This window comes from Lichenostomus cassidix, chromosome 2, assembly GCF_008360975.1.
Source record: "Lichenostomus cassidix isolate B80296 chromosome 2, HeHo_3.0, whole genome shotgun sequence".
NCBI classification, from domain to species: domain Eukaryota; kingdom Metazoa; phylum Chordata; class Aves; order Passeriformes; family Meliphagidae; genus Lichenostomus; species Lichenostomus cassidix.
The window spans coordinates 149668058-149681159 of NC_139482.1; the positions used below are offsets into that span (position 1 = coordinate 149668058).

At 46.2% G+C, this 13102-nt stretch overlaps 1 protein-coding gene across 10 annotated transcripts in view; it reads left to right on the forward strand.

Moving 5' to 3' along the window:
* Window positions 1–13102, forward strand: part of ADGRB1 (adhesion G protein-coupled receptor B1) — a 276988-nt gene that overhangs the window by 108834 nt on the left and 155052 nt on the right. For 8 of the 10 annotated variants that reach the window (XM_085053675.1, XM_085053680.1, XM_085053673.1 and 5 more), the window contains exon 3: window positions 11729–11887. The exons of the other annotated variants lie outside the window; for them this stretch is intronic. In XM_085053675.1, the coding sequence (XP_084909801.1) occupies window positions 11729–11887 (159 nt within the window). The remainder of the gene's footprint in view (window positions 1–11728; window positions 11888–13102) is intronic. 10 annotated transcript variants of the gene reach the window in all.

Sequence of the window (13102 nt, forward strand, 5' to 3'; positions counted from 1 at the left end):
ATGTGTAAAATCCATGGATTCTGCCAGATCTACTCTTGGTCTTGCTAAACAACTCGGCCAGTAGATGTTGCTCTTAGCTCACACTGATGTGCTCCAAAAAAAAAAAAAAAGATGTATCCAACCTGAGACATTTTGGAACCCTCTGAAGCCAGGCAGTGCAGATCCATCCTTCACCATCCTTCCTGCTTTTGGCCATCATGGACCATCCCAGATGACCACAGAGAAAAATATAATATAACAGAGTTCCTCAGGCAGCAGTCATGGGTAATTGGTAGATTTAATTATTAGAGGTTGTTTGCCTTGTGTGAAGTGAGAATTGCTGGACAAGCAGTCGGTATCTCTAGGGGAGGTTGAATTCATAGAATCACAGGATGGTTTGGGTTGCAAGAGACCTCAAAGACCATCGAATTCCCCCCCGCCATGAGCAGGGACACCTTCCACTATCCCAGGTTGCTCCAAACCCCATCCAACCTGGCCTTGGACATTTCCAGGGAAGGAGAAGCCACAGCTTCTCTGGACAACCTTTGCCAGGGCCTCACCACACTCTGAGTGAAGAATTTCTTGCCAATATGTCATCTAAATCTCTCCTCTATTACTTTAAAACCACTCCTCCTTGTCCTATCACTATCTGTCCATGTAAAAATTCACTCTCCCTCTTTTCTAAACCCCCTTTAATTACTGGAAGGCTGAAATTAGGTTATCCAAAAGGGATTTAGCCATGTTCCTTGTTTCATGGAGTGTTACAGGGAAGGGAATCTCCTGGTTCACTGGCTCTTCATTCTGAATTGTCCTGGCAATCCAGGATAACCCAACTCCTGACTCCTCCAAGCACCAAAGGTGACAAAAGGGGAAAAGCAGGCAAGAAAACCTTCCACCAGCAGTGTCCATCCTCTGTTCTCATATGCATTAATTCCCAGTCAATTTGGAGAATGTGCTGGGAGGAAAACACCACCCTTGGTCCGCCCAGAACCCTCCTATCTGTTCAGACAATCATGTAGCTCAGGGATGTTTGTCTGCCTTCCCTCATCGAGAAAAAATAGCTAATGCACATGATGATTAGCAATTAAGAAGGATCAATAATTTGTAAAGTAGTCTGAATCTCTGTCTATCTGTTAATAAACCCACTCTTGTGTTCCTTCTCCACACACATCCACCTCCCTCGCTCGGTAGCTCCAATCACAGCAGTAATTAGGCACTGCCTAATGCAGGCTCTCAGGATCAAGGACTGTCTGTGCCTGTTTTGCCCATGGAGTGCCAATCCCAGAACGAGTCTCATCTTACTCAAGGCCTCTTAACACTGCTGGAATATAAATGGCAAATAGGAACAACAGGAAAAGTCATTTATGAGTTGCTGGGTAAATGCTGAGCCTTAGTGGCATCTCCTTGTCTGTGATGATTTAATCACTCATTTCTCTGCCTTTCTTTTCTTAAGCAGGACTTCAGACCAAGGGAATTTTACATCAGATTTATCTCTAGGAATGAACGGGTTTTAAGCCTTTAAGACCTTGATCTCTCAGGGCTGAAGATTATGGGTCTGGATCAGCAGACTCAGGGTTAAGAAATTCTGATGGAGATGCTTTCATTAGGGAAAAGGTTTTCTTTCTGTGGTGATGACAGCAGAAATCAGGGGGAGACCTCACCTTCAGCTGGATAATATCTGTTCTACATCAAGGAATTATAAAAAACAAGAGCTTAACTCCTATTTAGTTTTCAGGCTGAAAACACAGGCTGAGACCACAAGTCTGCTGCCTGCAGGACCACACAAATTCCATTTGGCATTTCCTTGTGCCGCTCTGGGACTCCCAAGGGACAAAACAGACACGTGTGGATAATCCCCTCCCACCACTGACAGCAAAGGTGACGACTTTGGGAATGCTTGATTACAAATCAGGCTGAGAATTGCTTTATTCATTCTAATCCAGGGTCTCTGAGGGCTCTGTGAGCAAATTGCTGTGCCTGCAGTCTGTTTTAGAGTGCTCCAGCTTCACATTCCCAGCAATGATGCTAAGGACTCACATACCACACCTTAATGTCAAAAGATCAATACTAACCTCGTGATTATAATGCTGGTAAAGGTTGATGATATTGATTTCTTGCCCTTGGTGCCAAGGGATCCACGTGATCATTATCCCAGAGGCAGAACTGCAGCTGCTGCCTCCTAAAACTCTCATTAGCAGCCTGAAAGCAGCTCCTCATTTGGGTGCCTCCAGTGGTGTCTCTGACTTCTCCTTGGACTGAAGAAATTTGGGAATTTAGGAAGAAATTCTGTGTTCAGAGAGTGGTGAGGCCCTGGTAAAGTTAGCCTGGAGAAGATGTGTCTGTCCATCCCTGGAAGTGTTCAAATCTGTGTTTAATGAGGCTCTCAGAAATCTGGTCTAGTGGAAGGTGTCTCTGGCCATGGCAGGATGATCTTTAAGGTCCTGTCCAACACAAACCATTCAAAAAAATCTATGATTTTATGATCCCAAACCCCACTGTGTTTGGAAAGGATTTCCCTTTTAGACATGCTATCCCCAAAGGTGTTAAAAAAGGAAATATTTAAAGGCATTTATTACCTGTAGGATAGAAAATATCATATTAAGTTGAAATCCTGGAAATTTTACAGGATCTTGCCTTGGTCTGTTCTAGTGGGAGGTGTCCCTGCCCATGGCAGGAGGGTTGGAACTCAATGATTTTTAAGGTCCCTTCAGATCAAACCATTCTAGGATTCTATGATTTAACTTGCCCCAAATTTTCCCTCACCTCACCCAAGTGTTAGCACAACCCAACCATTCTGCCTGCCCTCCCAGGCAAAATCCACATCACTGACATCTCAGTATGAAGAGGGTTTGGCTGTGCCTATCAAAACATGATAAAATATTTGGTTTAATAGTGCTAAGGTGCTGCCTCAGCTTTGGGCTGGCGTTTTGCTTTTCTGGCTCCATCTTGGGAGCAGTTTGAGGAGCCAGGAGTGCTGGGAAACACAAATTATGTGATCTCCTCATCAAAACTGCTCTGAGGGGGGGACACTTGGCTCCTGAATTGTTCCCCTGGGTGATTTTCTCTCTGTCCTCCTGGAAAACGTTCACCTGAAGAGAGCTGAACTTCTCTTAGTATTGTAAAGATACTGTGGGCAAGTCTTTTATCTTTACAGCACCTCCCCAGTTCATCCTGCAGCAGCAATGATGGCTCAGCCCTGCCTTGCAGTGCTCTTGTGATGAGAAATGTGGCACAGCTCGTGGAGATGTGAGAAACTGTGGTCTTGGGGACCACAGAAATCCTTCAGGTGGAAATGCTGTCCAGGAAACACGATGGAATTGGACGGGCTTGCAGAGCTCTGGGTGTTAGAGCATTTCATGGCTGTTATGGGTTTATGCAGTGTTCTGCAAGGGTTTTATATGTGGAAGCCAAGGCCCTTCAGAGCAGGAGAGATGGAACAGAGAATCATTGAATCGTTTAATTTGGAAAAGCCCTTTAAGATCATCAAGTCCAGCCACTAACCCAGCACTGCCAAGCTCACCACTAAACCTCATCCCCAACAGATCATTTAAAGACACGAAATGCCATTTCACAAATGCTCTCCTTTTATTTACTTCTATGAAAACAGTGACACTGGAATCAGGAAAGGTTTCACTCAGCTTGGGCTGCACAGTCAGATTTGGATGAGATTATATATTCCTCACCCTGGGGAGACACACAAGGGGCTGCCCTCTGTGCTTTGCACTAAAGTGTCCCCTCTGTGCTTGCTCTGGGGTCTGCAGCAATGTGAAGAAGCAAACAGAGCTCGAGCGCAGCTCTGGTGTGATTTATACGACTTCAGAGAGGTTCAGGGGCGGGAAAGCATTTCATTCCTCCCCGGTGGTGCAGGCTGGATTTCTCTTCACGTCTCTTCTCTGATATTTTGCCTGCTCTGCTTTGAAATGAACTAAGTGATTAGGCCTCTGTGGCTTTCTTATGGGAAGATTCTTCTACAGTTTTATTTGATCTCCCGTTCCAGACTAAACATTCCCTTTCTCATTTCCCTGCCCACCTCCCCCACCATTTCCACACAAATAATCTCTTTTTATCCCTAGTGTTTCATTTGCAGGGATTCATGTAATAAGCACAGCTTTATGCTGGGTTTCCTTGAAAGCTGCACACTGGCCTTATTTCCATCTTTTTAAGTGATTTGTGGAGCAGGGAGAGATTGAAGCTGGTCCTAAAGGCTTGTCCACATTTGACCTTGTTACCTTCATTTTCAGGGGCTTGTCAGTGCTGAATCAGTGACAGCTTTGGCCACTCAGCAGCTTTGAAAAATCACCTCATTTATTTGGGTACCCAGAAGTGAGTGGCCTGAGCAGATTTTGGAGTGGTGGTGGGAAATACTGGGTTGAACTTGAGCTGTGCCCTGACCACTTCTCCATGAAGAAGAGTCATGGTGTTAAATGGTAGGAAGAGGCCAAGCAACTGGGAAAGCACCAGAAATCATCTTGTTCACCAGATCAGGGGGATTTTGGCCCAACATCCTCTCATTAGCAGTGTCTACCAAGGGAAAATAGCAGAGTAAGACAAACATACAACACCTATCCAGCCTGAAGGGTTGTGGCCAGGTGGGCTCAGCATCTTCCCCCAAGCAACCAGCAGCAGGAAGAGAGAGAATGTGTCAGGAGATTCATGTTGGACATCAGGAAGAACTTCACTGAAAGGGTTTTCAGACATTGGAATGGGCTGCCCAGGGCCAGGATGGGTTCACATCCCTGGAAGTGTTCAGGAAATGATTGGACATGACACTGAGTGCTATGGTTTCATCAATAAGGTCAGAGGTTGGGCTTGATGATCCTGAAGGTCCTTTCCAGCTTTAATGGTTGTACAACTCAGCAGCTTGAAACCCAGGGAACTTCTGCACAAGAGCTGCTGGGTTTGTATCTATTACCATTTATGGGTTTGTCTTCCATGCATTTCCCCAGTTATGTTTTATATTCATGGAAGCTTTGGTGCTTTTTCCTGCTGGGAAAGCATCACATCATTTGACACCAGTCTGCTTCTGTAAATTATGTCCTTCACTGGTTTTGCACCTGCTTCCTGATAGTTTCATTTGACACCCCTCACTTCCAATATTGGAAAAGTCAAGCAGCAGCCAGCCCCTGGTTATCTTGCCCTGGCGGCTCATGAACTTTTAATGCGTATTTTTAATTTTTCTCCCCTCACCCACCTCCTTTCCATGGAGGAGAGTCAAACAATCACAGAATGGTTTGGCTTGCAAGTGGTCTTAAAGATCAACTTGTTCCAAGTGCTCTGTCTTGTTCAGGGACACCTTTCACCATCCCAGGTTGCTTCAAGCCCCATCCAACCTGGCCTTGGACACTTCCAGGGATCCAGGGGCAGCCACAGCCTCTCTGGAAAACCTGTGTCAGGGCCTCATCACCCTCACAGTAAAGAATTCCTTCCTGTTATCTAATCTAAATCTACCATCTTTCAGCTTAAAATCATTCCCCCTTTTCCTCTCACCGCATGTCCTGGCAATGAATGATTTTGCTTTTTGGGGAACTTGGGGCATCGCTTTTGATATTAATGTGCCCAATCTTCAAAACAGCAAAGTGTTACACAGGATTTATTTTGGAAAAGGCAGAGGAGAAACCACTGGAGCAACTCACTTGTGCTGCTGCAGACTTTCATTGTATGGGACATGAGGAGGGGACATCCTCCTGAAAGATTTCTCTCCTTTTTTCCACAGAAAGAACAAACTGAATGTATGACTTTCCAGGGAACAATCACTGGTTGGTGTAATAGAAGGTTGTCTTCAAAATAGCCCCTTCTGGACTTGCTGTTTTCCAGCACAGTAGAAAGGAGAGTGATAAAGGATCAGCTCCCTCACTTACCCCATTGTGTAACAAATTTAGGATTCAGATGGTATAAGACAATCTCACTCTCCATCTCCCTTCAGTATCCTTCCCCCCTATTTGCATAAGAAATTACATTTTTTTTCCCACTCATTTGCTAATTGAGATGATTCAGAAACTGATACAAATTCCACTACAAATATTCCCAGTGGTAGCACACAGAGCTGTGGTGGGGTTTTTGCAGTCTGGACATGTTTTTCAGACACAAAATGCCCTGACCTGCCGAGTTGGAGACAGCTGCCAACAAGACGTGTCTTCAGCTGGCGTCAGTGAGAGGCTAAATAAAAAAAACCCCAAAACTGATGGTGGATGTAGAGTGTCAGCAAAGCCCCTTTTGCTGTGCTCTATTGATTGTCTCGTGTTGATTCCTTAGTTTTTGCTGTTGTCACTGTCATCTAATTTAAGGGATTGCTGTTAAATTAAAAGGCATGATTGACTGACTGGCATCTGAGACACATTGCAGCTGTCAGCTGCAAAGATAAACTCCGGATCAGGATGCAAGTCTTCCCAAAGATCAAGGGTGTTTGGATGAGGTGTCTAAGTGGAGCCCTCTCAGTTAATTTGCAGTAGGAAAGACCCATTCTTTTGGCATCTCTGCTTAAGATTCAGCACAAGAAATTCCAAATATGAGCTTGCTGGTTGATGTAAACCATCTTGGAATTTTCTCCATTTAACCGGAGAATTAGAATGCATTGGGTCAGCCTTGCATGAAAAGTAATTTGTTTTAGTCCATGATCATGATCAGAACTGACTGAGGAAGATCAAAAAACTCTTTAGAAACTGGATTAAAGGCCTCTCTGAATGATGGGCACTCAAACCAGCCACGAGCCTTGGATGTAACAACCACCTTTGTTAAAACACGTTCTAGGAGCCTGGGCTGATCTCCAAAAATAAAAAAATCCAAGTTAAACCTTGCTGTGTGATCAAGGTGAGAGCTGCTGGTTGTGATGGGAACCTCCAGTTTAGGGGAATAAGGGGCAAAGTGAGAGAAATCCGTGGTTCTGTGAGGCTGTAGCTGAGAAAAACTTCACTAAGTGAGAACGGGTTGGGTGTGTGACCTTCAGAGGAGTCAGTGCCTTTTAAAAGCAAAAATCCTTTACAGAGCAGTTGCAGCAGCCTCATTATTTCTGGATTAAGGACAGATGGCAACTCAACCTGCATCGATCAGCAGGAGCAGCAGTTTGCTGAGAGCTCATGGAATGGGACTCCAGGGGTAAAAGGGACTCTCTGCAAAAGGTCCCATTAACTTCAGAGTCTGCACTGCGTTTCATGTGCTTTACTCACTTCCCAGCATCAAAAATACATCCAACCTTATGCTCGAAATGGAATAAGGGGCAGAGCAAGGGATTGTGTAGTGGGATGAACATTTCAAAGAAGGTGGGGAGGCTGTGTCAGCTCAACAAGTGGAGACTGAGTGATGAACTGAGAGCTGGGGCAGCTGTGTGGCCTCTGCAGTGATCACATAGCACTCATGGCCCTTCTGCAGCTTCTGCATTGGGCTAAAAGCATCTGTGTGATGCCACAGCCATTGCAGATCATTTCACAACCATTGTACATCATTCCACAGCCATTGTAGATCATTCCACAACCATTGTAGATCATTCCACAACCATTGCAGATCATTCCACACCCACTGTAGATCATTCTTTTCATAGAATCATGGAATTGTTCAGGTTGGAAAAAGCCTCTAAGATCACCAAGCCCAGCTGCCAATGTAGCACCACCATGTTCACCACTAAACCATGTCCTCAAGTGCCACAACCATGTGTTCTTTGAGCAATTCCATGGATGGTGACTCCACCTCTTCCCTGGGCAGCCTGTTCCAATTCTTGACAACCCTTCCTGTGAAGAATTTTCTTTCCAAATTTATTATCTAAAACTCCCCCTGGCACATCTTGAGGCCATTTCATCTTGTCACTTGTTACCTGGGAGAAGAGACTGACACCCGCCTCAGTACAAGCTCCTGTCAGAGAGTTGTAGGGAGGTGTAAGGTCTCCCTTCAGGCTCCTTTTCTCCAGGCTGAGCCCCCCAAACTCCCTCAGCCACTCCTTTCCAGAAGCCAAATGCAGCAGTGAACTCCATGTTTTCTTCACGGCACAGCATTTCCCTCCCCTGAAAGGTGGGATGGGAATAACTTCATATAATAGACCCTTAACCACTTCTTTACAGCTCCACTAAAAAAGACAAATCACTTGAAGCAGTGAAGGACCAGACCCAGGAAAAGAAGGGGGATTTCAAAAGGTTTATCTGGCAGCCAATAAACAAGATAAATAACATGCAGCATTTAATTTGTCAGGACCATGGTACAACCTGATGATAAAAAAGGACTGCTCCATAAAGTGGGGAATACCTTTGTCTTGGCTGTAAATGCCTCTGTTGATTTACTAAGTGCCCTGGTACTTCTCTAGCTCCTCTTTAGTACTCACAAATGGGATGGAAACTGAGAAGTAAGGAGAGGAAGGAAGTTATCTCTGCTCAGCCTCATAAACTGATCTCATTCCAGTTAAGGATTTGGGATCATGACGGTTTTTATCTTTTTTTGGCTGAGGGTAAGCAGAGTAAGAATTACCCCTCTAGTCTGCTCTGGTGAGGCCAAACCTGCAAGCTGCCACCAGCTCTGGGTTCCAGCACAGGAAGGACATGGAGCTGTTGGACTGAGTCCAGAGGAGGCACCAAGATGATCAGAGGGATGGAGCAGCTCTACTGTGTGGAAAAACTGAGAGAATTGGGATTGTTCAGCCTGGAGAAGAGAAGCTTCAAGGTGACTTTATTGCAGTCTTCCAGCCTGTGAAGGAGCCTACAGGGAAGAGAGACTATTTACAAAGGTCTGGAGTGACAGGACAAGGGGGAATGGCTTCAAACTGAAAGAAGGAATGTTTAGGTTGGATATCAGGAAGAAATTCGTCCCTGTGAGGGTGGTGAGGCCCTGGTACAGGTTTTCCAGAGAAGCTGTGGCTGCCCCATCCCTGGAAGTGTCCAAGGCAGGTTGGACAGGGCTTGGAGCAACCTGGTCTCGTGGAAGGTGTCCCTGCCCATGGCAGGGGGTGGAACAGGATGTCCTTTCAGGTCCCTTCCAACCCAGCCCATTCCATGAATCTGTGATGTAAGAAGTCAAACTCTGGCACCTTCATTATCCCTGACTTTCCTGTATTGACACCAGGCAGCATCTATTTCTGTGTACATTTTAGGGGATCAATATCATAATAGGTCATATCCTGAAATGCAGAACTGTTTGAAAAACCCATCATCAAACTGGGGACACCACAACAGCCAGTGAGTCTGGGTCCATATTTTGCTTACAAAAACAATATAAAATAACTTCTAAAGACACTGGAGCAATTATGCATTTTGTCTCAAAAAAGGCATCCCAAATAAATCACAATCCAAGCCAAAACTTGTGTGGAGCTGCTTTCTCCCTTCCCCCAGCCTCACTCCTAGTCTGCAAGGGAGTGAGTGTAAGGAAAGACATCCTGAAAAGGGCAAGCCAGGAGCTGATTATCTCCTAAACGTGTCTGGTTACAGATCTCCTATTGATCAGCTCGAGCCAGGCATTGGGATACCTCCTATTCTGCCGATGGTTTCTCTTGCAAATGAAACACAATCTGTCTCCCATCAGGCAATGGAAGACAATCCTGTGTTTCCATGCTGTTTAGAAAAGGAACCAGCAGAGTAAGTGACTTTTGAGGGAGAGACAGTCTTCTTGAAGGTCAAATATTTGCTTTGTGTCAGTAACAACTCCATCCTCCACGCTGCTGCCAGGAGCTCTGGGCATTTTACTGGCAGATTCACTGCCCTCCATTTCAATCCTGCTCCATTTTCCCATGTTATTCTCATTTTTAAGTATCTGAGCAGCTTCAATGGTCATCAGCAGTGGGAATGTTGCTAAGCCTGCGTTTATTTTCACCCTGTCTTGGGAGGAAAAGTTAAACCACAGCCAGGCTGGTGGTAGCAGAGTATAAACTCGTGGGTTTTTGCTGTGGAGGTGGATGAATATTTGCCCATCCCTGTGCAAGGGGGTGCTGATAACGTCCCAAAATTCTGATCTGGGACCTAGTTGGTCTCATTTTCCCAGAGAGGGTTGGTGTCCTGTCCAGGGTGTGTAGCGACCAGCAGAGCCCAGAGCTCAGAGTACAGCCACGATTTCCTCATAAATAGCAATTCAGGGAGGCTGAGTCAGCTGAGTCTCTGGATCATCTGCATCTCTGAATCCTCTAACTGTTGGCAAGGGGTAAAAAAAGAATGGAGGGGATTTATTTCATTTTTATTTAAAAAACCCAAGAATTTTCCCAGTGTTTCCTGGCTTCAAAGAAAAACCCCTGCATCTTTAGCTCATTATCTTTATCTATGCCTGAGAACAGCACACAGCTGAGTTCCCTGGACCTGAAACATCTCCAAGGGTAGCCGTGGGTAATGAGAGAATTCACAGCAGGAAAAGCAGCCATGTGAAAGTGGCCACCTCTGGGCTGAGGGGCCACCTCTGCTCCTCCCCATGAGGTGGACAAACGATGGAGCAGAACAGTCAAGCCAAGGCTTATTTCAGCAGATTTTAGATTGCTGCATGCGCCCGATGAGGAGTGAACTGACCACTGAGGGATGTGACAGCTTATCCATCACCTGAAAGGATTGGATAATCCCCTGCTGTCTTTTTACAACCCAAAACTCAGCCTTGCTGGGCTCCCTGCAGGAGTTTGAACTGTGGGAGGCGAGCCAGATTCAGATGGTCTTCAACAGTCCATCCTGCCATCAGCATTTATGGATGTTCTTGGCAGGAGGCTGGAAATACTCAGGGTGGAGAAGGCTGCAGAGGCTCAGAATTTCCTCACTTAAGGATCATCTCTGCAGCCAGGTGGATCCATCAGTTTTCAGAGCTGTAGTTGGTGGTACAAGGGGGAAAGCTGAGTGTTGCTGACACCAACACTGAGCATGGCTGGGGAGGGGAGCCAAAAATGGACCTTCATCTTATGGTGCTCACAGGATGCTCCTCATGGGCTCTGTGAAGGGTGCTGGAGGAGAATGTCATTCCTATGTTATTCCCCCCCAAAGCTGTCCTTGACAGCAGTGCCTCTGTAGCTGGTGGGGTTTGCAGTGTGGGGAAAGGGAATGTCTTTTTTGGGGGGAATAGGAGTGGGAGAATCCACAGAATCTCAGAATTAACTAGGTTGGAAAAGACCTTTGAGATCATCATGTCCAACCAATGACCTAACATCCCCTCGTCAACTAAACCATGGCACTGAGTGCCACACCCAGTCTTTTTTTAAACACCTCCAGGGATGGTGACTCCACCATCTCCCTGGGTAGACAATTCCAGTGCCCAATTCACCCTTATCCCTTCCCATCTGCCTTGTCTTCACATCGTGTGTTGAGGAGGTACAACCTCACCAATGGTGGATTTGTACCTTGAAGTGTTTTTTGCTCATGTCTTCTGGGGTTAGAAGCCAACAGGACACAAAATGGGCAGAGAGTCTTGTTCAGAGGGGAGCTCTTTACCATAGTAAGCACAGGAAGAGCAGGATTAGTTGGAATCATAGAATCATAGAATATTCTCAGTTGGAAGGGACCACCCTAGGATCACTGAAGTCCAACTCCTGGCTCTGCACAGGACAGCCCCGAGAACCCCACCATGTAATCAAAGGTGTTGTCCAAACGCTTCTTAAACTCTGGAAAGAGGAAAAACTGAAGAGAAATCAATGCAAAGGCAACGCTTCTCCCTTCCCCTTCTTGACTTTCTGGACCACCCCACAGTGTCCAGTCCCACCACCTCTAAAGACACCCCAGTTTCAGGTCCTGGCAGCAGCTACACAGCAGGTTCTGCCAGGCCAGCACTCCCTGGGTGCTGAGCTCTCACAGAGGCTTTTCTGGATTTCGCCCAGGTGGTTGGAACTCATGGTCGGCTTGGGGCGACTGCACCAAGGACTGCGGGGGAGGCCTGCAGACCCGCATGCGCTCCTGCAAGCCCCTTCCCAACGAGGGCCTGGCCTGCGAGGGAGTCCTGGAGGAAGGACGGCTGTGCAATAGGAAGGCTTGCAATAGTAAGTGGAGGCATGTTCCCTTGCACGTGTGGGGCCTTCCCGGGAGGAGGAGGAGGAGGAGGTTGGCCTCACCCCCATAAGGAATGGAGGGCGTTCCAGAAGCTTGGGGAAGCTGTGTTGGAGCAGAAAGCCCAGGGGAATGTGTGGATTCGGCTGTGCATGGCCCTGCCCGTCCCTGCCTGTCTCGCATGCACGTGCTGGCACAGTCTTCCTACACCTTCCAGAGCTTCAGCCCAAAGAATTTATAGGAATCTATAAGCAGGCTCACATCAGGTTTTCATATGCTAGTGGTAAATTTGCCAGGTCCTTACAGGCTTTTTTTTTTTCAGTTATCCCAAATAATTAAAGCTAAGAGGGATGTTAATCTTGCTTCTGCTTGGTTTAGGTCAAGAGCAGTGACCCTGCCTCTTTCTTTTACACATGGAAGCCTCCAGTGATAAGATGTGGAGAAAGATCTGGCTGTTAGACAGGGATTGAGTCAGGAAAAGGCTTCTGTGGGTGGTCCACTCTCCTCCTGTAATGCATCCTCCTTCCAGGTCCTCTTCTCCAGAGAACAGCAGACAGAGTGTCCACACCAGTCAGATATTGAGGGGTTGAGCTGGTGAACCTCCAGCACTTTCATCCTCAGTTCTTCATTTGATTTAGCTGAGTGGAGAGGGGGATGAAGAGGAAAAACCAACTGCAGATGCAGCTCAGCTCAACAAACGCGAGCAAACGGTTGATTATAATTATTCCCTTCTTTTTATTTCAAATTCAGAGTAGGGAGTGTTTGAATAACTCCTCTGACTAGTCAGATAACTAAGGAAAGTTCAACTGTCTTCAAAGGCTGGGAAGTATCTCCTGATAAAGGGGAAGTTCAAATAATGGGACATGAATATATTCCTCTAATAAGGGCTAAAATGATTTCATGCATTTTTTAACATTTCCATAAATTTAAAATATGTTGCAATTAGGCTCAGACTTTTTTTTTTTTTTAATGAAACCTGGTGTATTGAATTCCATCTCCTTGACTCACAGTTGCTAAATTCCCTCTGAGGTTTCCCCACACCAGGGATATTTAATCCATGTCTTGGAGGTGACTTTGCAGCCATGACTCAGCTGTGGCTTGTGGTAGGAGTGCAAGGATCTGGAAGTTGGTCCTGAAAGAAAGTCCAGGTGTGGGATTGGTGTGTGTCTGAGTGGAGATGGAGGAAGGGCCACATCAGTCTTGCTGAA